At 42.9% G+C, this 25,950-nt stretch overlaps 1 protein-coding gene across 1 annotated transcript in view; it reads left to right on the forward strand.

The window, feature by feature from the left end:
• Positions 1–25,950, forward strand: part of PTPN13 (protein tyrosine phosphatase non-receptor type 13) — a 383,825-nt gene that overhangs the window by 280,874 nt on the left and 77,001 nt on the right. The window contains exons 21-28 of the mRNA XM_088445047.1: positions 8,140–8,226; positions 11,493–11,600; positions 13,666–13,797; positions 15,651–16,102; positions 16,342–16,485; positions 19,153–19,246; positions 20,895–20,980; positions 23,361–23,511. Of these exons, the coding sequence (XP_088301173.1) occupies positions 8,140–8,226; positions 11,493–11,600; positions 13,666–13,797; positions 15,651–16,102; positions 16,342–16,485; positions 19,153–19,246; positions 20,895–20,980; positions 23,361–23,511 (1,254 nt within the window). The remainder of the gene's footprint in view (positions 1–8,139; positions 8,227–11,492; positions 11,601–13,665; positions 13,798–15,650; positions 16,103–16,341; positions 16,486–19,152; positions 19,247–20,894; positions 20,981–23,360; positions 23,512–25,950) is intronic.

Below are 25,950 nucleotides of genomic sequence, written 5' to 3' on the forward strand. Positions count from 1 at the left end.
ATCCCCCTAGCAGCCTAACCCCTCTCAGCACAGACGGCCCCCTTCCCTCACAGCACAGACCCCTCTCACCTCTCAGCACAGACCCTCCTCACAGCACAGACTCCCCTCACAGCACAGACCCCTCTGACCTCTCAGCACAGACCCTCCTCACAGCACAGACCCCCTCATTCTCACATCACTGACCCCGATCACCTCTCAGCACAGACCCCCTCATTCTCACATCACAGACCCCTCTCACCTCTCAGCACAGACCGTCCTCACAGCACAGATCCCCTCATTCTCACATCACTGACCCCGATCACCTCTCAGCACAGACCCCACCTCTCAATACAGACCCCCCTCACAGCACAGACCCCCTTTTTCTCACATTTATTGACCCCTCTCACCTCTCAGCACAGACCCTCCTCACAGCACAGACCCCCTCATTCTCACATCACTGACCCTGATCACCTCTCAGCACAGACCCCCCCTCATTCTCACATAACAGACCCCTCTCACCTCTCAGCACAGACCCTCCTCACAGCACAGACCCCCTCATTCTCACATCACTGACCCTGATTACCTCTCAGCACAGACCCCCTCATTCTCACATAACAGACCCCTCTCACCTCTCAGCACAAACCCTCCTCACAGCACAGATCCCCTCATTCTCACATCACTGACCCCGATCACCTCTCAGCACAGACCCCCTCATTCTCACATCACAGACCCCTCTCACCTTTCAGCACAGACCCTCCTCACAGCACAGACCCCCTTTTTCTCACAGTTATTGACCCCTCTCACCTCGCAGCAGACACCCCCTCTCAGCACAGACTCCCCCCCTCACAGCACAGACCCCCCTCACAGCACAGACCGTCCCCTTCCCTCACAGCACAGACCCCTCTCACCTCTCAGCACAGACCCCCCTCATTCTCACATCACTGACCCCGATCACCTCTTAGCACAGACCCCCTCTTTCTCACATCACTGACCCCGATCACCTCTCAGCACAGACCCCCCTCACAGCACAGAATCCCTCTTTCTCACATCACTGACCTCTCTCACCACAGAACCCCCCCTCACAGCACAGACCCCCTTTTTCTCACATTTATTGACCCCTCTCAGCACAGACACTCCCTCTCACCACAGACCCCCCCCCCTCACAGCACAGGCTCCCCCCGTCAGAGCACAGACCCCCCTCTCACATCACTGACCCCTCCCCCTCACAGCACAGACCCCCTCACAGCACAGACTCCCCCCTCACAGTACAGACCCCCCCTCACAGTACAGACCCCCCCTCACAGTACAGACCCCCCTCACATCACTGACCCCTCCCCCTCACAGTGAAGACCCCCCCCTATCCCCACAGACCCCCTCTCACATCACTGACCCCTCCAACTCACAGCACAGACCCCCCTCACCAGACTCCCCCCCTCACAGCACAGACCCCCCCTCACAGCACAGACCCCCCCCTCACAGTACAGACCCCCCTCACATCACTGACCCCTCCCCCTCACAGCAAAGACCCCCCTCTCCCCACAGATCCCCTCTCACATCACTGACCCCTCCACCTCACAGCACAGACCCCCCTCACCAGACTCCCCCCCTCACAGCACAGACCCCCTCTCACAGCACAGACCCCCCTCACAGCACAGACTCCCCCCTCACAGTACAGACTCCCCCCTCACATCCCTGACCCCTCCCCCTCACAGCAAAGACCCCCCTCTCCACACAGACCCCCTCTCACATCACTGACCCTTCCACCTCACAGCACAGACCCCCCTCACCAGACTCCCCCCCCCCCCCCCCCCTCACAGCACAGACCCCCCTCACCACAGACTCCCCCTCTCATCACTGACTCCCCCTCTCATCACTGACCCCACCCCCTCACAGCACAGACCCACCTCACAGCACAGACTCCTCTCCCTCACAGCAAAGACCTCCCTCTCCTCACCGACCCCCTCTCACATCACTGACCCCTCCACCTCACATCACAGACCCCTCACAGCACAGACCCCTCTCACCAGACTCCCCCCTTCACAGATCCCCTCTCACAGCACAGACCCCCTCACCACAGACTCCCCCCTTCAAAGCACAGACCCCCCTCACAGCACTGACCCCCCCTCACAGCACAGACCCCATCACAGCACAAATACCTTTCCTGACATCACTTACCCCACCCCCTGCTCAGACTGCTGTCCCCTTAGCACTGGGTCAGGAGCACCTTACTCCGCTCTCAGCTCCGTCCAGAACCTGATGTCGGAAAGGTCCCTCCAGCACAGGGGATAGGTGTTTTCTCACTGGCCGGGCAGGTTTGTTCTCTCGCCGGGTCTAAAAAAAGACAGTGGTGGCAGGCAGCGTGAGGGCAGTGCGGCGGTGGGTGGTCCAGCGGCGGGTCTTTGAACAGTTTTGCCTATGCGGCGGTGGGTGGCCCAGCGGCGGTCACGGGGGCACAGCCATTTATTGACGGCCGAGTCCGGAATGAGGAGGAATGTGGTTTCCATGGAAAGAACGCAGCACACAGCGCCGCCATCATTTCTAATCTGGGGCTGTCTGTTAGCTAATTAGCTCATGGACCGGCAGCCAATCAAGAGACGCCGCTGCAGCTGCTCCTGATTGGATGTCTGTCCTGCAATCTTTTCTTTTTGCAAGAACAAACATCTTCATGGCGGGCAATGGGAGGCACAGCAGGGCTCAGTGCTCGAAGGAAGTGCCGGTATATCATACCGCTGTATACCGGCACACTTCGAGCACTGATTACACCTATAAAATTGAGATCAGTACAGTAAAGATAGGAGGAAGATGGATCAAACCTTTAGAGAGAGAGATAAAGTAAAGAAGTTATGCAAAGCATAGTCTATAAAATTACAGAAGCTGATAGGTTCCATTTTATCTTTCTTGAAGGTTTGATACATCTCCCCCTATGGCTTGTAGAGTAAAAAGAAGCACAATATATAGCATTCAGCACTCCGCACTGTGTCTTAAGCTGATTAGGCGTGTATCTTGTGAATTAATATACTAGGAGAATGAATCCTGACAATATACATCAGATCCATACAATGCATATGTCTGATCACAGCAGTGCCACCTATGGTCGTTTAGCAGTATTGACTCATAACTGTATGTGAGAGAGCTAATGGGGAATGTATCATGTGACATTTGAACTACTCAATGAGTCGTCATGACAATATATTTCAATCAGCTCCACATGAGTCACTGAGTCACTGACCTATTCGAACTAGTGAACTAGAATGCCTGAATCTAGTTCAATGAGCTGCACAGTCACACACATAGTCTGAGCATAGCAGTGCCACCTGTGGTCGTTTAGCAGTACTGAGTCATGCCTAATGGAGCTGCTGTGCTCTCTTTGTCACTGTGTCTAACTCCTCCCACTTGTTTTAGATCCTGATGAACTGATCTTTGCCAGAGCTGTGACTGAGTGAACTAGTTCATTTTGAACTGATCATTCGTGACCTACCCATCACTAGTGTTTAGTGCCATATCCACACCTTCCCACCTACAACCCATGGTCCAGTGTCCCACAGCCTTGAGGAAAGAGAAATACTCTTTCATCAAAGGACTTATAACTGCTCAGATAGTATCTCTACTGTATATTTGATATTTCTCCTTCATCCACAGGGGACACTGGAGTCAAGACTGTAGGGTATAGACGGGTGCAGAGTGGAGCCGGCACTTTAAGAATTTAGAAGTGTGACTAGCTCCTCCCCCTCTATGCCCCTGACCTCCTCAGTTTTAGAAAAAGTGCCTCGAGGGAGCAGGTCTCTTAGACTTTTTATTTTATTTATCATTTTACTTTGGATCTTCACAGGCAGACAGCTCGCCCTTTTCTGCCTGCAACGCAGCAGCCGCCGGAGGAGACCCATCGCCGCTTCTTGAGGTGCGCACCGGGCCTCTGACCAAGTCTCACCATAGCAGTGAGCTGGGGGCCTGTCGCAGATGCACGCGGCTGGGTCCGGGTGCACCACGCATCGGCGGTACGGTGAAGTAAGTAGTACCAGTCTTCCCCACTAGCAGGGGCACCACTGGTTGTCTGTTAGCCGTGGTGCTAGGAGCTGCTCTGTAACCGGACAGCTCAGTACAAAGGCAGCTATTCTGGAAGGAGTGGAGCTTCTTCCCGGCTGTTAGGCAGAGAGCGCGCTACTTCTCCTGCACTCTGGCAGTATCTAGCCACCATTCTGGGTCTTGAATCGGCACACTGATACCCTGACAATCCAGCACAGCATCTGCAGCTTCCCCAGACCACTCCACCAACACTAACAGCTGTTCCTGTCTTGCTATAGCGGGGACAGTGAGTTTATGTGGAGTTCTGATATTTAAGGGAGACTTAATAAGTGTGTGTGACAGGTCCTCCCTCTCTATTGCTGTGCTCTTCTCACTATATTTACTTCTCTTCTACACTGTGTGGTTGAGTGTAAGTGAAATATTATTTTGAGTGTGAGTCAGTATGGCAGGCTGAAGTGCTGCATCTAAGGCTTCACAGAAACAATATGCCTGCAAACAGTGTAATAATACATTTACTCAGGCTCACTCAGAGGGTGCCTTATTATGTGAGGCATGCAACACTGGGGGCCTCTACTCCTGGGCGGACTACCCAGGTACAGGAACCCTCCCCTCCTTGGACCACTCTGGCTAGGGTCATGTCGGATCTATCTGCAGTACTAGCAGAATCCCACAAAGAAAGGGAGGCTTCTAGAGAAATAGCAGAGCCAGCCTGGGCTCAGGCCTTAGCACGCTCTATGGAAAGTTTGGTTCAGGTGATGGGTTTTGGTTCACAGGTCCTGTGGACACCACCCTAAATTCCGGTCAGAAAGAGGGCCTTGATGGCGATTTTGCAGTCGGATGATTCAGAGGACGAATAGGCATCTTTAGTGGATGAGGGAGAACTCCTTCAGGATTCAGAGGAAGAGCTGTTTCCAAAGAAGGTTCCACAGGAGTTAGATGCGGGTCCTCAGGGACTGGAGGCTCTTATTCTGGCAGTAGGCCAGGTACTGCCAGAAGACTCTAAGAAGACTACTCTTCCAGTCCCGGGAGTGATTTCTCTTAAGGAGTCTGCTGACCATAATTTGGAAACAACTCTAAAATCTATATATACTGTAGCGGGGGCTCTTCTTCGCCCGGCCCTGTTAGGGGCCTGGGTAAATAAAGCTATTGAGCGATGGACTGAGCAGTTGGCAAGAGGTTTGCGCTCTGGGATGCCAAGAGCTGTGCTTCTTAATTTGGCGGAGCACATTAGAGAATCCACCATCATCTGGGTGAGGCTTCCAGGGACGTAGGTTTACTGGGTTCCTGGATTTCAGCTTCAGCTATTGCTGCTCGCAGAGCTCTTTGGCTCCGCTCCTGGCAGGCTGACGCTGAGTCCAAGAAGGCGGTGGAGGCATTGGCTTTCACCGGGGATATTCTTTTCGGTCCTGAGTTAGATAAATGGATCTCTCAGGCCACAGGTGGTAAGTCTACTTTTCTACCTTCTTCCTCTTCTTCCTTGTCAGCTCTGTTTCCACGAAGGTCTTATTCTGGAACTTCATTTAGCTCCCTTCAGGTCCATGCAAAGCTCCAAGTTCGTGCAAGAGGGTCCACTGTGGCTTCACAAGGAACTAGAGGCAGAGGACAATCAGCTGCCCCCCTCAACATCAAGAAAAACCTGCCAACAAGCCTGTGGCATGACTGGCTACCAGCTGACACATTTTAAAAGATCCACAGGTGGAGCTAATTATATCACTTGTGATTCCGTGAGGAGACCTGGAAAACATGCACCGTTTGGAGTCCTGAGGACCGAGTTCGAGAACCTGTGGAATATTGTATCAATTTAGATGCCAAAATTGTGTCCAACAGTATGGAGCTGAGAAAATGTTACCAATAGCCACACTTAAACTTGAAGATGGAATAGTGCACAGATAATGTATTGTGCCAGTGATACAGTGTGGGAGACTCTTTAATCTGTATTAAACTTTCTCACAAGCAGGGCACTCCCTACTCTGTTTGTATATTTTGTATATTCCTGTTTTATCTATTTTCCCCACTGTCAGGCTCTGCATATTATAAATATATAAAAAATAACCTACTTAAAGATATGTCTGTACATGAAAACACAGTATTGTACTTTACACAATAATATTATTTTTTGTTTTCTTTGTACCTCAAGTGCAGGAAATGAATGTGCAAAAGTAAATCACTTTCCACAGTACATAGCAAATGTCCTATTAACTTTTTCCATGTTATGTAAAATTGAAAATACAAATTTGCTATTGTAACATCTGTTTCATATGGAGTTGCTCACATTTTATACTTTTAAATGATGAGTATGCTTAGCCATTGAAAATGCCCCATGCTGTTTATTTTGGAGCATTACTGTGACATGTTGATGGAAAGGAGAATACTGGCATGGGACACAGGCTTTGTTACAGTTTGCTTTAATGGGAACATACAGCAAAGAAAGTCAGATCTGCTTTATTTAGATGTATTTAGGAATAAATTATTTGACATGTTGCTTATGAGAAACAGTTCTTTTTAATTCATGTCTTTGAGAGTCAATAAAGAACACAATTAGTGACATTGCTCAAATGAGCTATATGGAAGATCTGGAGGTTAGATTAAAATATGACTATTTTTTTATTGAAAATGCTACCTAGGTTCTTAGTGTGTTTTGTCTGTTACCCATATATAGAATAGATTGAGCGGTTCTGTTTTGACTCTATTCTTTTCGTCAACTTATCGCAAGTTTGGATCAGACTTATTGGCTTTCCCAAGCACCTGAGAGCTAGATAGCCAATAGGATGATGTTTTTATATCCGAGCTTAACCGAGTCAAAACTGAAGCTCTCATCTGTAATGTATAGACTGGTTCATGTAAGTGTTTTAGAAGCCACCTTTTCCCAGGATTTTTTATTTAGTGTATTACTACATGCCATTCAGTGGGCAATGATGCTTCCTTTAATGTTTTTATTTATGCAGTGCTTTAGTTTGACAGGGAAACAGTGCTTCCTATTGAGTGATTTCTGTTCCTAAATGAGATTCAGAATATCATGTTAGTTATGGCTGGAAAAACAAAGAGAGTTAGTAGTAAAATGGGCGTATGTTGTCGCAAAAGTGTGTGCAAAGAAAAACTGCCCACAGAGAAGTATGAATTATGAAATGGCACTCTCCCCTATGTGTGCATCCGCTTTACTTGTCATCATCTTCAATGCAAACTTGCACTTACCCTGTACTAGATGCAGATGATCCACATCCAAACAGGTGAATTTATGTCCAAGCCTGCATAGCCCACAGTGACATCGACATGCCCTCACTGATCTTTGTCAACTTAGAAATGACTCCTAAGACTCTTAATACTAATGTAGATGAGATTAAAATGAGTGTGATTTTGCATTGCCCGTACCTGCACCCATTTTCAGAGCATGCGCAGTGCAAACACACACAAGATATGCTCCACGCACAGGTGTGTGTTCAACTCTGCATCAGCTCCACAGAATTAAAACACACTTGTGGCCCCAGCCTTATTCTGGGAGGCAGCTTCAGTGCTCTTGCTTCAGTGATGAATTAGTAAAGTGCGTCCTATAAATATGGCACTTCACTTATGCACACAGAAAATCTGAACACACAGGTGTTAGAGCTGTATTGTTCTAATTAGTTCACTTTTTATAAGTCTACATGAAGGTCACTATCTTATGGACTATGAATATTTAGAAGTAATAATAAGTATTGACAGCCGATGGCAGGAGCATGCACAATGAGAAACTCTGTGACATCATCAAGCTTCCAGCATAAGGTACATCATATGTGCCTACTTTTCCGTAATGTTGCGGAGACTCCCAAACTTCATGGAGTTCTACCAGACTCCTGGGAGAGCAGGGCACACGCACCCACTGTGAACCATCACTGACTCGCCTCTGATATGTTATACCAAGAATCATGGCAGTGCATAGCAGGGGGGCAGGGCAGAATAAGTCATTATGCCCCCTGCACTTGCCGTTTGGTCTTCCCATCCAGGATCTCCCAAAGGAGGGTATTATGCAGTACATTATTTCCAAATGATCACATGCGCTCAGTATACCAGAGACTAACTCCCACACCAGCAGCTATTTTTAGTAATGCATAAGGTATTTATGGCATTGTATTTATTAAAATGTTCTACACCTTTCCCTAGAAATCCTGCACAACAAAATGATTGTACCTTCCCCTGAAAGAGAGATCACTCTGGTAAAGATAAAGAAAGATCCCAAATACGACCTTGGTAAGTTACTGGGAAACGTAGTGTGGTGAAATTGTTTTATTGCTGTTTGGTCTGATACAGAAAAGAAAAATGCTAGAATGCTGCATTTAGTCCGGTTTATCTCCATAATTTAGAAGTTGATCCCTTATTGGAATATTGATGGTGTTTTAAAAGGTTTCAGAATTTGGCTATGTAGATTTGTCCACATACATCTATCCTTCATGCGCTACAAGTCGCGTTACACATAACACGTGAGCGCCGTGTGACGCAGTAGTGCAGAGCATCTTTTCCTGCAACTTTTTCCCTTTAAAATGCATCTTATTGGCAAAGTGATGCAAATATGACACATAAGCAGCTAATGCGGAATGCCTATATTCTGTGTGTGACTGTGGGTAACGGGGCTGTGGCATATGAAATCTCATAACATCTACAACTGATATAAAAAAAAATCTACATACCCTTACTGAAATTGTAGATTTTTGTGATCTAAAGCCTGACATCAAGTTAAATCATGTCAGACTATTTTCACCTTTAATGTGACCGTACAGCTAATAATATGCAAGGGAAATTCAAATAGACAATTTTCAGGAAAAATAAGTGAAAATAAAATACCTACTGTACTCTGTGTAACTGTGCTCAACCCTAAACTAATACTTTGTAGAAACAACTTTTGCTTGTATTATAGCAGTTAGTTTAAATGGGTGTGGCATGTTTGGTCGTAATTTAAGACGGCATGCATCATGTCTGCACGGGTGATATGTCAACATGATAAACTGTAGATAAACCATCCATTGTGGTCTAGTGGTGTCTTACCTTCTCCCGGCGGCAGCTGCGGCTCCAGCGTCTTCTTTTGGGTCCTGGCGGTCACATGCAGAGTAGTTCTGTCTGGTCAGTGAGGTCTCAGCAGCGGTGATCTGGCGAGTTGTCTACCCCCTAATCCTTGCCTTTAACACTCTCCCTAGTGCCTTACCCTATTCTCTCTAAACCCCCCCACTGCAACCTCAGAATGTAGACAGTTCATATGGCAATATTTCTGATGTTGGCATTGTGAACATGTTGACCTTCTGAAAATGTCGTCCTGGTGACTGTCGACATTTTAAACCATGTTGACATTCGAATGTTGACATTGTGGTGTCAACATTATGAATGCCGACATTGTTACTGTCAATCATCTGACTTGACTCCAGTTACAAGGTTCATCAAATTGTAAGGAGATTTCGAAGTAATTCCACATGATTGCAATGGAACTTAGGTCTGGGCTCTATCTAGGCCATTCAGAGACTTTGATTGGGATGTAGTCACCATCCTGGTGCCAACAATGACGGTGGACAGAATCCTGGTTGCAATCCCGACGGTATTAGAGTTGGGATTAGGTTTAGGCTGCGGGAAAGGTGGTTTAGGGTTAGGGGAAGGGTTAGTATACTTACCTGCATGCGTCAGGATTTCCACCGTCGGGATTACTCTGCCGGGATTCTGATCGCCGGCATTATTAGCGCCTGGGACACGTACCCAACCACTTTGATCTTCACTTTTGAAGCCATTCCTTGTTAACTTGGATGTGTGCTGTGCATCATTTATCATGTTCCTCTTTATCTTCAGTTTTCTGAGGCCAACAGGTTTCTTGGTAGACTAGCTTGATATTTGGATATAGTCGTTTAGCTCTCAATCTTAATAAAGTCCCTGTCCCAGCTAAAGAGAAGCTGCCCTACCACCATGTGTCACAGTATGTATGGCGTTCTTCAGGAGATCTGTGTTGTCTTTGTACCTAATTTACAGTAGCTTTTATAATTAAGACCAACTTTGGTTTCTTTAGACATGAGATATTTCTCATATGGTTTGGGATAACTCATTGTATTTTATTGCAAAATTCAGGTTCTCATGCATATTCTTTTTTTGTGAAAAGTGACTTCTGTCTTTCCCACCTAGACCAGAGGCGTAAATTATGTGAGATTGTTGTCACATGCATGGAGTGGCCAGATTTTGCCAGAGATTCCTGCCATTCCTTTAAAAGTGCTGTAGGCCACTTGGAAGCTTCTCTGATGACTGTTCTCCTTTTCCCCTTATTAACTTTGGCATGTTCTGATCTTAGCAATTTCCGTTTTTGCCACAATGTCTCCATGTCTCCACTTACTGCTGATAGTTTTCACGTTGTTCCATGGTATGCTAAAAATCTATGAATGTGATTGGTTAACACTAAACACAGCAACAACACCATTATGAAGGGGTGTGCACATTTATGCAGCCAGGATATAGTAGGTTTTCTATTTCATTTTTTCCCCTTAAAATTTGTTTCCTTTTTTTAATCACTTGCCTTTTGCTGGTTGCAATGTCACATTAACGTACTATAGGGGAAAATATCTGACATTTATTTTGTTTTCAGAATTATATAACAAAAACCTGTAATTTTAGGGTATGCAGACTTTTTATATGCACAGTACTTGTCCAACCCCTATCTAAATAACCACACTGTGTACAACACCAACAAAGTATACGGTGCATTAACATCAGGGCCGGATTAAGGCTTGTGGGTACCCCCTCCAAGCCACATGGAGCCTACCTCTTCTCCCCCCTAGAAAGCTTCACACAAAGCCTAATCCACCCCCACCCCCCCCCAGAAGCCACATGAAGCATACCTCCTCATCCCCTTAGAAAACCCCACACTGAGCCTACTGCTCCATTCCCACCGCAGATGACTCACCTGATGTCCCGGCAGAGCTGCTCCTGAGTCCCCCACCTCAGCGTCACGTGACGCTGATGAGGGGACTCAGGAGCTATGCTACTGCATCGAGAAGCATACAGCAGCATACGGTGCGGCTGCTGTGCCTCAACCCGGGAACAGGTACCGCTGGACACATGGTCTCTTCAGGGTCACATCGGCCCTGTGTGTGACCGCCCCTGTCGCAAACCCCCCCCCCCCCCCCAACCCCTCCCTAGTCCAGCCCTGATTAACATAGTACAGGTTTCAGGTTAATTTGTTACTAGATATGTACTAGACATTAGGGAAATGCATGGCGTTTACTGAGTTTGACTGCATTGCTGCATGTATAAACCCATGCTTGCTAAAAAGGGTATTTTGGCTATGAGTTCTTTCCTCATAACTGAAGCCACAGTGTATGTGTGCACACCAAATTTACACCAAATTTAGCAAGGAAAACATTTCCAGATTGCTCCTAGCACATTTTACACACTTTATCTAGCCAATATATGCTAAGTAATGAATGTGAGTTTGACAAGTATTGTCAAAATACTATTTTCAAATTGTTGTGCCTACTTTTTAAAATGTGTAGGGTTCCAGATTATGGGTGGAGAGACAACAGGAAAGCTAGACCTTGGCATATTTATTAGCTCGATAACACCTGGAGGGCCAGCAGATCTGGATGGGCGCTTGAAACCTGGTAAGATATGAGGAGTCAAAATGTTGTTGTTTTTTTTTTTACTAACCTTTGTACCTTCTAAGGACAGAATTGTGGAAGAAAAGGCCAGACCATAAAATAATGTTCATTGCCGCACCCACAGAATAATAGTTTTGTGGAATCTGCTCAAAATAATGGTGCGTACACGCGGTACGATATCTATAAACGATATGAACGATAATGATATCGTTCAACGTTAAATCCTTCATATCATTCGTTTTTATGCAACGAACAACCAACGATGCACGTTCCCTCATGACCGATATCGATATCTATGGTCATCCGTAGATGCAGGCCAACTTGGACGATTTCATCACGATTTGCATGTTCAGAGATGTGGCAGGATGACTTCACTGAAAGATATCTATCCTAGATATCTTGCAGTGTGTACACCCAATATTGTTTGTCCTGCACTACAGAAAGTTCAAGGGAAATCATTCTGCGATATTGTTGGTTGTGCAGATCGTACCGTGTGTATGCAGCTTTAGAGAAACATTTTCCATTTACAGAGAATATACCCAGCAAAAATGAATGTTTCCATTTTGTTTTAGAACTAAATACATGCTAATAGCATGTAACTTACACCCTTTTTGTACCCCATCATGTTCTGCAGTGAATTAATTTGATATCCTCTTCTTTTGACCTACACATTATATTTTAAGGTCTGAGGACCCTATTGTATTAATCTTCAGCTCCTGCTTGTCTTGAGTGTTTCCAGTGTGTGGAGATAGAACAATGGCCCAGATATTCTTGTTATCGCTCTTTACAAATCTTAAGTGGTGCTTCAATCAATCAGCCCCTAACTGTCATGTGTTTGCAAAATGACAGGAGCTGATTGGTTGGAGCACCATTTAAGTTTAGTAACGAGAGATAACAAGAATATCACTCATTGATAAATCCGGGCCAATGTGTAGCATGCAATGATGAGTACACTGGTCATGTGGGAGGCAGTGATCTGTTCTCTAGTGCAATTATGTACTGTAAGTGAGGATGTGGGTATATGAAAGGAGCAGTGGTATGATGTTCTAGTGAAAGCAGCAGGGCTTCTCCTGGCAAAGGCTAGTGATGTGAGGCTCCTGCAAAACTGCTTGTGGCAAGAGCAGGTGCAAGACATATTGAAAATAAAGATTGTGGCTGGCTGGCATCCCTTCTGTCCCAGTAATTTAATATTTGTACTGATGTATTTTGATGAGTGGCATATAACCTGTTCTTAAATTACACTAGGTTGATTCTGTAGAAACCACAAATTTTGCTAACATGTCCATTAAGAGAGTTATGTTCACCTGAGCTTGTTAGGGCAACTAGTCTCCTAGAGGCACCAGGGAAAAGTTTACTGGTCACTAGTTATAGAATTTGCAGGACTTCCATCACTAGCAGTCAATTGGAGTACCGTAGATTAATTCCGGAATACGAAATTGAGTAAAGGAGATTATTGTTTATGGCCAGGCAAATGGTGGTTCTTTGTTTTGTATCCAGGTCAGGTAGACTAACCCTTAAGGTGCTTGCTACAACCCATGGACTTGGGGGAGGCTCTGTGCCGCCCTTCTTCTACAGATATCCAATCCAGCTGAGAAAAACAAAATTTAATCCCACAAAAGCCAGACCACTGTGGCAACCATGTCAGGCTTAAAAGATGGAACCCAGCCGTCTGAAGGCGGTTCCTATTATTCACTCCTTGTCAGACAGGCCAACAAGGCGTTATGGCTCCTGATGGAACTCGTTTAGTATCACAATACAGGATTTGATTAGCTAGGTCTCCTGGGATCATCTAATGCATGATGATTGTTGTGTTAGACACCTTCTACATAAAATGAAGTTCACACATCTAAGTTGTCATATCTTCATTTATTTATTTATTTATTAATTTTATTTAATTCTCCTCAAACAATTTGTTTGTAAAGATACAGCCATGAATTCAAAGTTTGCCAAAGGTAAACCTTCAATTACTTTCTAATTTGCTACCTCAGACATGTGGGTCAGATGAGATGTACTTATGAAAGTTTCATGGGATGTCAAAACTCTAATAATCAGTTCTTGTTGCGTGCAGGAGATCGCCTTATATCTGTGAACAGTGTGAGCCTGGAGGGTGTCAGTCAGCAGGCAGCATTAGATATCCTCCAAAGATCCCATGAAGAAGTCACACTTCTGGTATCTCAACCAAAGGAAAAGGCACTGAAAGGTGAGTTGCTGATCTCTAAAATCCTGTTTCCTTTGCTTCCTTAGTTTCTACAGGTATTTTAGCCTGAATCCAAATGCAATGGCTCTCAGTACTGGTGGATGAAGTCACTTGATTGTTTTTAATAGTGATTAATAGAAACTTTCCCATAGAAGTCTGTAGAGCTATGGACAACCTACAACACACTTCAGCATGAATCAGCACTTTACTGCTCTCAGGTTCAGAGAGTGGGATCAGGTGTTTCCTGCAAGGTATTATTGTACACAGAGAAATGGTTATTTACAAAGGGATCGTTCAAAAGTAGATAGCAGAAGTCAAATAACAGAAGTGCTGTAACCACATAATAACAAACTATAAGAAATAGTAGCTTTGATCTAGTCTAGGGAATTTACTACTTCAGTGATTTTTTTATGTAGGTTGCAGCATTATTTATTTATTTCTTTAAATAGGATTAATAATTTAAGAGAATATGTACTATCAAGTTATTTTATTATATAGCTTAAAGTCATATAATGTCTTAATTTGATTTACAGATGTGTCTTCACACACTATTGTTGCAGTAACGCCAAACAGCCCCTCGCAGCGCCCCAGGTCCTGTGCAACTGTTTGCGGCAAGTGCCTTTTGCACCCATTGTGTTTCATTTACAAACTCAGTCACATACAGATATACAAGTGTTGTATACCAAATAATCAGTGTAATTTCCTGGTGCAAGAAAAATAACTAATAAGTAGATTCTGTATCAGTCGCTGCCTAGGGTAGTGTTTCTAAAGCTGCTGTAATAGATGAGGCTAGTCCAGGGGTGTATCTATAATGGGTGCGGGGAACACGGGCCCCTGGGTCCAGGGGGGGCCCCACACTGCACACCCTGCACCCATAATAATACTTACCTCTTCGGAGTCCCACGTCGGCGCAGGCGTCCTGCGCTGTTAAACGTCTGGAAAATGGCCGCGGCGGCCATTTTCCCATCGTTTGCGCATGCGCAGTACAGGGAAAATGGGCGCCGTGGCCATTTTCCCGGTGACCTGTGCATACACTATAGACTCTGGGCACATTCTAGTGCCCAGCGTCTATAACTCCGGTGCTGGCCATACATATCTCAGAGCGCTGCCGGGCGGAGAGGAGGGGGCCCATGTCGGAGACTGCACACGGGCCCCCTCCTCTCTAGAAACGCCCCCCTGCACACGGGCCCCTCACTATGATAAATCTTAAGAATGGTATAAACAGCGCTAAAACTTAACAAGTAAATGCATATACAGGATGGAATGAATTAGACAGTAAGTATTTAATGACTATGATGAATAGTATTAATATATTTGTAAAAAAAATTAACACATTGCACATGAATAAATATAAAAACAATATCAATATATGATAGGAATATGGGACAATTGACATTCAATAAAAGTAGGAGACACTTGTTCCTAGTATAGCCTCTTAAAGTGTTGGAATTGGTTGGTTGATGTCACATTAATATATAGACACAGTCTTGTATAGTTACCACTATGATCCAAAATAGAGGGGTCTTTAGCAGAGATGTCCTGCACGCTGCATATTCAGGCAAAAAAGACGCTTGGCGCAAACTGAGTCACATGGGACATGGCGGCTCACTCACTCCTTTAGTCTCGCGCCACATGGTGTATTGAGGCTAAATGTGAGGTTTGGGGAAACATCTGTAGATGTGTGAAATCATCAGTGTTATTTAGATATTAATGTTTATGCATGATTAGTATTGCCACTATACAGTGTATTTTTAACATTAGCATGGGTTTTATACTAAGGGCTTGTGATGTGCTTTGTGAGATTTATAAATCGGTTATTGATACTTGCAATTGTCTTTTCACATTTTTTTCTGTAGAACTTCAACTCAATGGATCCAAATGCCAATCTTGGGGACCTTTTCTTAGTAAGGACAATGAACCAGAATCATCTTCTGAGGAACATAGAAGGTTCCGTGGTCATGTGAGACTTGTTTCTGAAAGTTCCTCTGTGATCTCTGCTGGTAAACGAGGAGGAAGCTTGAGTTCCCAGGACTCCCGAACTGAGAGTGCAAGCTTATCTAATAGCCACATCAATGGCCCCATCACCAGTCTCACAAAGGAGCAGACAACACCTTTGTCTCTCTCAGCCAAAAACTCTCCTTCTGTCAATGCCAAGGCTAGTGATAGGAAGAAGCATCAACCAGACAACCGTAAAGGAAAGGGGAAATATCCAGGATTGACTGATTCTACAGATTATTCTGACAGAGGTGACTCCGACATGGACGAGGCCACGTATTCAAACAGCCAAGAACAACAGACAGCCAAGAAGGTTGTTTACATAAATTTACAGTGTCTTGAATATATGTGTGTGAAAGTAATATTTTACTATTGGGAATAGTTTATGTCTTTGAAACACATACACAGGTACACGTGTCCATGTGTTCAGCTGATTTGTTGTGTTAAAATAGATGTGTGTTTGTTTATTAGTTCTTTAATTTGTGGTCTGTACAAATATTGGTCTCAAGAATGTAACATATTTCCTCTTTATATATCTTTATGTATTTTAAGGAGTCCACATTGGAGAGCCCAACACAAAAGCTTAACTGCACAAAGCTTTCAACAACACCCTTGAAACCTGGAGATGTCTTTACAGTTGTGCTAGCCAAGAAAGAAGACAGCTTGGGGATAAGTGTCACGGTACTGTTTGACAAGGTTTTGCGTTTTTCTCCTTTGATTTTTGCCTTGCATGCAGTGTAATACTTAGATGTCTATGGAAGTTACTTTGTTTGGCAATTATTTTTCTTTGGTTACTGGTTTTACCATGCATTGGGGACGAGAGAGCTAATATCTAGTAACATTGAGTCAATGTAAGAGATTAGAACATGGAACAGATAATTTTGTTAATTTACAATAGAGTTATCGCAATCATTGATTTTGTGTGTGCTGCGGCTTTCACAACATACATTTCTATATACAGGATCTATACAAGCTTCCACTGCTGGCTGAGGCAGCTTCTCATCTGTGCCAGGGCAAAACCCTGTGATGCCATGTTCAGAAATTATTTAATACTTACAGTCTTTCAGATTATGGGAGAAAGAGTGATGTTAAATGTTACAAGTCTGAGCAAACTTCAGGCCTTAAATGTTATTATAATTGTGGTTATATTGGAAGCAGCAACTCTTCCCTTAGGCATTTGTATTACCAAGAGAATACATTGTAAAGGTGGGGGATTTAATAAAACTTTACTTTAACAAAGCTGCTGTGGAAAATGAAGGTAAGACTGAAGGTTGGATGTACGTCTGTGTTTCATGCATGTAAATTAACATTTTAAGATTTAGCGGTTTCTTTGAAAGATGTGGAGGACAGTCTTTTTTATTTTTTAGCCTGATGACCACCTGAAAATGGCACATTCTTGATGTACAATTTAGATTAGAGCAAATTGTTTCAGCTCTGGCTGGGATGTTCGCGCCAATTTTGGATCTCAGAAAATCATCTTTCACGGACATCGCGGCAAAAAAAGATGTGTTTTGCCTCATTTTGAAATCCGAACTTGGCAGGAAGATCCGGCCTAAAACCGAACCGCTCATCTCTAATATCAATGCTTTGTTAACATCCACAAAGCACTTTGAGAAGTGCACAATCAAACCCTTCAAAGTGCCATTGGTAACGATAAGGCCACAGGCACGTGGCTGTGCATGCAGGCGGACATGATTACCTTTTGTTATGGCACCCTTTGTGCAGGTCAGTTTCCTCCCTAATTTCAAAGCTCTAAGACACACCCTTAACCTCTGCACTGGGCTCCATCTTCTCCTAAAAGCCAAGAGATGGGGAAAGGGTCTCATGCAGCTGGCTTGGTGTGCTGCATGCATACTTACATGATTTAAAGGATAATGCCACCACAAACTGAATTATTTTTGTGTGTGGAATAATCATTTTATGGTATAGCAATTTACATTGTACCATTAAATCTGTAGCAAACTACACTACAGCATGCTAATACATGTAATAGAAATGTTCTACTGGAGCTAAGATAACCAAAGGCAAATCATAGTTATGTTCTATATCTTTATTCAGATATAATTAATTAGAGGACCCAACTGAAAGCTCTACTCTGAGATATACATATGACTACGCAAAGGGGGAGACGTACTAAGCCTTGGAAATGATAAACCGGAGAGAGATAAAGTACCAACCAATCAGCTCCTCACTGTTACAGGCTGTGTTTGAAAAATGGCAGTTAGGAGCTGAATGTTTGGTACTTTTTCACTTTCCACTTTATCACTTTTCAAGGCTTAGTATATCTCCCCCAAAATAAAATTGTATGATCATAGAAGTATTGATAGAAACAAACATCTGTTTGCTTCCAACATATGACTTGTTTATATAGGGCAATATTCACTTGTATTAGTCATGACATTACATAGAGCCAGAGACTGTATAATGCACACCAGATATTCCATATTAGTGTCTACTTCAGTGCTTTGCTTTGCGTTTGTTATTTCCAGTTAGACATATCTGGGCTGAAGAATAAGTTGTGCTAAAACAAAAAGTATGCTTTACATTATCATGTGTCTATTTTCCTGTTCTGTGTCTCCTGGAAACTGGTTTAAGTATTTGATAGGCAGCCATTGGGTTTCTGCTTTATTTTTGTTTTGTTTCCTTGTTCATTGTTATCTGTCAATTAGTAAAGAAGTATTTTGTGACTCACATTCCTCTCATACCTGCCTATAGAGAAGTCTTTTATTTTCTATTTCAGTATTTTCCAAAACACTATTTTCATGGATAAAATTGCTGCTTACAGTTTGTTTACATAATAATCTACTGCAGTTTAATTGGGCCTGCCACCTACAATTCACATTTGTAAATACCTTATTATTTGTTGCATAATATTACCCTGCATTTGTTTTATAAATGTATAATCTTAATTACAGTATTGTCTGTCTTTCTCCTTTGCTGATAGTGTATCCCTAATGCCATGACAATGGAAACAGGAGACAGATTCCATTTATTTTGAGTTTGCAGTTTGTTAAAACATGGGCTACATTATTTATTTGTATACTGGGGGACTGAGAGTGTGTGAGGGGGGCTGGGCCAGCCCTGGAGATATGGCCACAACCCCAATATGTAGAGGCATAATAACTCTATGGAGGCCTTATATGCAATACAGGTATGTGGCCGTGCCACCTTAATTGCCCATGCCCCTTTAAAGTAATGGGGTCCAGAAGGTTTCATGGTGCCTCTGTATATCAGCAGCGTGTTCAGGCTTTTTTTGATAACATAGTGTACGTGTTTTCAGGACACCTATACGTATTCATGTGAAGATGACAGATCCAATTGAAGTAGTCATTTAATAATATCTAACTGTTTATATTTTGTTAGGGGGGTGTGAATACCAGCGTAAAACATGGTGGCATCTATGTGAAAGCAGTAATACCAAAAGGAGCTGCTGAGGCTGACACCAGAATCCAAAAGGGTATGTTTAGGGACCGTATCATCCTTTCCTTTTGTAACTCTTGTCTTGTAGCTCAGCAGTTCTAGGTGTGCTACTTCTGTCTGACCTAAAGAACCAAAGACAAGTAGTGGTACATGTGCCAGGGTAGATCATGTCCACTGCATTATAAGGCCACGCTGTGTATACAACATAACATAAACACATTGAATTGTAGATGCAGATAACAGGGTAACGGCTACAAAATAACAATTCGTTGTATACACTATGGGTGCAATTCAATTAGCCGCGATTATATGATAATTTTTCGGGTGCTTAGTTTTCGCTCCGTTCGCATGCAAATTTAGTTTATCGCGTCTAAGTGCACAGTGAAAATATGCTTGTACCCCCAAAAAAGGCAAAGAGATATAGGATAACAATATCGAAGTGTATTAGTGGCCCTAATAAAGGTATTTGGAGTTCTTAAATTGTGTCAAATGGCTGTATTATGCGTATTTCTAAAAGAGCAAAATAATGGTAGAAAGCTAGTGTTTTTTGGCAAAATATTATTATTTTTTTTAAATTGGTGGTGCATAAACATGCCTATATATCGGTCTCCTTTAAAGACACTTTTAAAAAGCCTTCAAATTACACCTCTAATTTCTGCAATTTTAATAACACCTGTCCCGTTCATATAGCACTCCCGTATGCCTGTCCCACATCAATTAAACCATTTTACTGCACTTTATCACCCCTACAATAACATGTCATTATTGGCCAAATTAAGCTAATTTAAAAAAATATTTTAGCCTAGTCATGAGCAGGGCCCTCTACCCTCTTGTGCTTCTCCTTACTCTACCTTCATCTACTTCTTACTCTCTACCAGGGCACCTAACACTTGGTTGCTTTGCATTGTTGCTTATCTGGGTGTTATGGTCGTGAATGCAGCAATGTATATTATCCGTGTCCTGTAATGTATTGTACTGTACTGTAAGTCACTATAAATCAATCTATTTGTTTATGTACTATGTAAGGCACTGCGGAACACTTGTGGCGCTATATAAATAAACAATAATAATAGTTAAGGCGGGTGTCCTAGTGGTTCTGAACCAAGTCTCAACATTTTTACCTTGAAATAAGGATTTTCCCCAAGTTTTCACCTGCTCAGGAAACTGCATGTCAAAATTCGAAAACCGCAGCTAATGAGATTGAACGATAAATTCTCACCATAAGCGGTTTTCACGAAAAAATAGCTAATAGCGGCACATTGAATCCCCCCTTTATGTGGGTAAAGGTTGCAGATCAAAAATCTTACTAAGAATAACTGCAAACAAATATTGTCAATGTAATGCAATAGATGTATGTACTATGTGAACTGCAGCAAGTTCAAAACTATATGATGTAATAGTCCATGTCTAAAAGTGCAATCTAAATATTTTTTGGATTAAAATGTGTGTGCTCTCATTAGATGTGGTTTTTATATGGATAATACATAGGCTAAAACCAATTTTCCATAGGCTAAATTCCAGATCACCAGACTGAAAAAATGTGCTGTGTATAAAGGAAAACTGATTGCAAGCAGCGGGTTGTCTTAATCATTAAACAATGCATGACCTCCGTGGCATTAATATATATGCATGGACATTTGCTATGTAGGTAAATGTACTAATGCGGTTGTTTGCTTCTAACCAAGGTGACCGCGTACTCTCTGTTAATGAGACCCGTCTGGAAGGAGCCACACATAAACAGGCTGTGGAGATGTTGAGAAACACTGGGCAGGTAGGATTTCAGAATACGCCTCACTATTCAAGATTTTGTTTTCAACTTGAAATGTAAATTGAATTTTAGGTCAATGTGTTCCCTCTGCTGACTATAGTCAATATAAATGGAAATTAATTATACATTATTACAATAAACCATTTTTATATCATTATAATACATGAGTAATATTTATGGTCCCCTGTAATTAATAAATGCACATGTCCTGCTGTTATGTCTTGATGTGGTTACTAATGTGTCAGGGACAGGTAATTCTCACAGGGGTTGGGTATGAGATGCTGGCAGTTGGGATGCCGCTGGTCAGAATACCGAAAGCGGCATCCCGACAGTCAGAATCCCGACATCCATAAGGAAAGAAGGTAAGACTAACCCTTACCCCTACCTCTCCTTCCCCAGGCCTAACCCTAACCTCCTCCCTAGTGCCTAAACCTAACCTCTCCCTCCCTTGCACCCTTAGCCTATCCCCCCCCCCTATTGCCTAACCCTGCACCCTAACCTAACCCTACCCCTAACGCCTGATACTTACCTTCAGGATGCCGGCGGTCGGGATTTCGGTGCCGGTATTTCATCCGTCAGCATCCCGCACACCGGGATGTTGACTACATGCCTTCTCGCAGTATACGCTAGAGGGAATTGAGATCGGACTTTGGTATTATGACAAAGGAATAACACATAATGGTAATTGACCTGCAGCGTCAGGGAAATATGCTCCACTGGGCAATGTCTATCTCTCAGCACCTACACTATAAAACATATAGTTTATTGTGTGAATGTAGAGGGCCTGATTTATATTTGCATGCAATTCTGTCTGCATAAGGCTCTTGCAAATTTTAGCAGTCTGCGCATGCACCAGGGCCTGCATACACAACTTAGTGCCATTACGGGCAATTCATCATTGTACGCATCTCAGACTTATATACACTTGCCACTGGGTGGGTGTTACTGTGCGGCTACAGGGTACTCACACATAGGAGAAGTGTTCCGTGGGTGTATTGATGGAATTGCAGCCTAATCAGAGGTGAACGTATGCAGAGATCTGTCCAACTTTAGTCGTATCTACTGCACCAGGCATAGGACCGGTGCAGGTTAGTGCTGCGGGGGGGATGGGCCGGTATGCATTTACCAGTTCCACAATCAAAATGTTTAAACTGAGAACGAGGTTGAACCCGTAATGCCGACCTGTTAAGAATGTGATTTAAAACTTTTTAACAGTGTCAGCTTTACCATTCAAATGTGATGCGTTACCTTTGTGTTTGAAGCTGTAAAGTCAACACTGTTCAAAACCTCAGACTGCCCCTGTTTTCAGCGTCGACATTTTGAATGTTAAACTCTCATACCAATTACTGGATGGGGCGGTGCGGTTACATAGATGTGATATTTCGCTCACTTTATGTGCTACTCTGAATCAGGCCCAGGATGTCTTCTCTACATTTGAACTACATATAAATGTATTGACTCTAATAAGGATTAATTCGGAGTTTGCACAATTATTCTTTTGCAAGTGATCACAACAACACAACCTTCATGCTGAGCCAATGAGGTTTTGAAGAAAAACTTCTGTTCATGTCATACCACATTCTGCCAAATTACAGCAAAAATTGACATAATTTTCATTTAATTTTGTCATTTCTTTGGTTTTAAGATTTCTTTGTGCCCCATTTTGACTACTTATAGATAAAGACAAGCAGAGATTTTGTTTTACATTTGCACTATTATGGAATAAGAATGTTATTTTCTATTTAATAATGTGGTAAATAAGAAAGTGATGAAGTCAGTCAGTAGCCTCTGGTAAAGGGGACAGCCTATAATGTTATCACTATAGCAGGAGGACCATCCTTTTATACTAGAAACTAGTCCATGCTGTCCAGCACTTGACATAAAATTTTTGATTTCCACATCGATTTACTAAATTGATCTTATAAATTCCGCCTGTTCTATGATTAACACTCAGAAATCAGTGATGGCAGTAATGTAGCAGGATGTTATTTGGGAGGTTTCAAAAATTGGCAATTTATAGATCCATTTGCTTCTAATTTATTCAGGGATTAGGAAATCAATTTACAAATCACTAAAAACTAACAATTGAAATCACTATCTATGCAGGTCACTCTTTAGTGGTTTAAGAGGGAGAAGTTATCCATAGCAACCAATCAGCTTTGAAGTAGCATTTAATAATACATTCTATAAAATTATAGGTAGAATCTCCTTGAAAATCTTTAGAAGGCTTAATACACTTCCTCCTATATGTTCTCTATACACAATGCCAATAGTGGGCTTAATTCTTCCTCAGCCCCAAGCCATAGTGAGTAATAACCTGTTCATTTAGTACTTGATATTTATAGTAATAATCTAGACTTCTATGTAATGATTATTTCTACAGGTGGTAACGCTACAGCTTGAAAAAGGACAGCTACCAGCTATTAAGGTCCATGCTCCGGTTACCCCACAGTGCACACCACCTAATCCAGCTGAGATCAGCACCCAGGACAAAATGGTTACTGCCCCAGCAGAGTACAGCTTTGTTACAGATGGTAAGCTTTATATAATGTTAATAAAATCTCTATAACCTATTGCTGACCATGAATGGCACTAAACCCTTGATTATTTATTTGTTACCAGTTATTTATATAGAAGATGACGATTTAGTGAAAGAAATAGGAAAGCTGCCCAACTGTATGGGACAGTAATGTAACATCCTTGTTTTTTTGTTAAAATGGATCTTAGTGAAGCTGAAAGTAAACACAACTCCTAATGCACAAGGTACTTTCTTCCCGTTCAAAAACTTCCAGGGTTGTTTACATGGTAAAATCCTACATACAACCAATCAAACATTTCCATTCATTAGTCTAACAAAGACCACTGTAGATTGAAACTACATTACATAGGGCAGCACAGACAGTGTAATGGTTAGCGTTACTGCCTCACAGCACTGAGGTCATGGGTTCGTTTCCCACTACAGCCCCAACTGCTTGCGTGGGTTTCCTCCAGGTACTCCGGTTTCCTCCCACATTCCAAAAATATACTGGTAGGTTAATTGGCTCCCAACCAAAAATTAACCCTAGTGTGTATGTGTGTGCGCATGTGATAGGGAATATAGATTGTAAGCTCCACTGGGACAGAGACTGGTGTGAATGGCCGAATATTCTCTCTGTAAAAGTGCTGCAGAATATGTGTGCGCTATATAAATAACTGGTAATAAGTAATATAGGGTACAAAAGAAAAGGGGATAATGGTACAAAAGGTTACAAGACATGCAATACACCACATCCGAAATAGTTAAAGACAAATTGAGTAACATTATATGCATAAGGTTCTAATGAAACAACATAGAAGGCATGAAGTATGGTTATGTTGGATCATACGCTATTATAGGAAGTAACAGCATTATATTGGACAGGGTATGGGTAATAAAAGGAGAGGCGTAATAGAGGAGGCGGTGCAGGGAGGACATTTTTATTAGGAGAATAAAAACAGGTCTATTCCAATAGAGAAAGTCAACGATGGGGGGCAGTTTGGAGGTGAGACAAAATGATGAATTTGCAAGTATTGATTAAACAGTTATCTGAGGAGAGAGTGTTTCTCCTGGATCTCTGCAAATGAAGGTGAATTGAAATCCCCAGTGATATGTGAAAGCTGAGTTATTCCAATTGCTTTCCAAGCAGCCACCATAACTTTTGTTTGGGAGGAAACAGGATGTCCCCAGGGAAAGAGGGAAGGGACCGACAACTGAAGACTTTAATTATCCCACGTATGGAGAGTAAATTGAATAGAGGGAAAGTGTGCACAGAATGTGGTCTCGGGGGAGACCGCGCCATGGGATAGGTTTTCCTTGTAAAACTCAATGGCAGTCATAACATATGAATTAATCTTTAGTCAACTGAGTAGATGAGTAGAGACAGGATAAATAATCACCTAGAGGGTGTATAATATGACTCCTCCTTCCTCTGGTGTCCTTTTTCTTGTGTCTCGGCTAAGTAAGCAAGTGTGTGCATGTGAGTGTAGTGCTTTGTTACTGTATTTACATCTAAGGTGGCTTCTGCCTATATTGGTTACAGCTATACCCAGTCTTTCTTTTAGAACCACTATTCTTGTAGAATGATCCTATGGAGAGAAAAATGGAAATCTAAGACCAGTACTTAAGTTTGTTGTGGCTGTAGCTTCAGTTCCCAGGGCACTTAGAGTATGAACTGGTAACCTTCATAAGGATGTGGAGGGAAAATCAGATGACAGTACTTAAGAGAATTAAAGTGATGCAACAAGAGAGATTGTGTGAATTATCATTGGATGCAACTACCTTCTGAACTAAAAGTATAGCTTTAGCAATAGTCATCTGGAGAGACTTATGGCTGCGTTCGTAGTAGCAGATCCACAATGAAAGAATCGTTCAAACCACCCTTCCATATGAAGGCAATTTTTTTGTTTGGTAAAAAAGTAGATATGATTATTCAGAAGGTTACCAGAGGTAAAGCCCATTATCAAAGCAGGAGAACTACGCGTTTTTCTTCCCCTTGTCAGTACTTCAGTGAAGCACTTCCAGGGATTGATGATACCCCATTGAATCCCCAGTGAATCCAAGCTCCTATCCTCCTCCGTGGAATTGGAACAGTTATGGGCTTTTTACAGAATGTTTTTTTGACACAGCTGAGCAGAGGCATAACTAAGGTCTTTGGCGCCAAGGGCAAGATGAAAAATGCCCGCCCACCCAACTGTGGCCCCCTGCCACAAGAGGCGTGGCCACTGAAAAACGAGGGAGTGTCTTGTCACTCTGGGGACATTCCTTTCCATTACAGTTTGACTCCCAGGTATGACTGTATTTTAAATTAAGGAGAATGTGAAGTAGCTTGATATAGTTAGAATTTACAGGATTTCAGTTTAGTAGCAGATTGCTCCATTGGCAAGGTGACCGACTGCAAAGCATGATGTGCAAGGTTCGAAGCCTAGGTAAGACTGTATTTTAAGATAATAAGAAT

This window comes from Taudactylus pleione, unplaced genomic scaffold (genome assembly GCF_031769625.1).
Source record: "Taudactylus pleione unplaced genomic scaffold, aTauple2 ptg000376l, whole genome shotgun sequence".
Classification (NCBI taxonomy): Eukaryota; Metazoa; Chordata; class Amphibia; order Anura; family Myobatrachidae; genus Taudactylus; species Taudactylus pleione.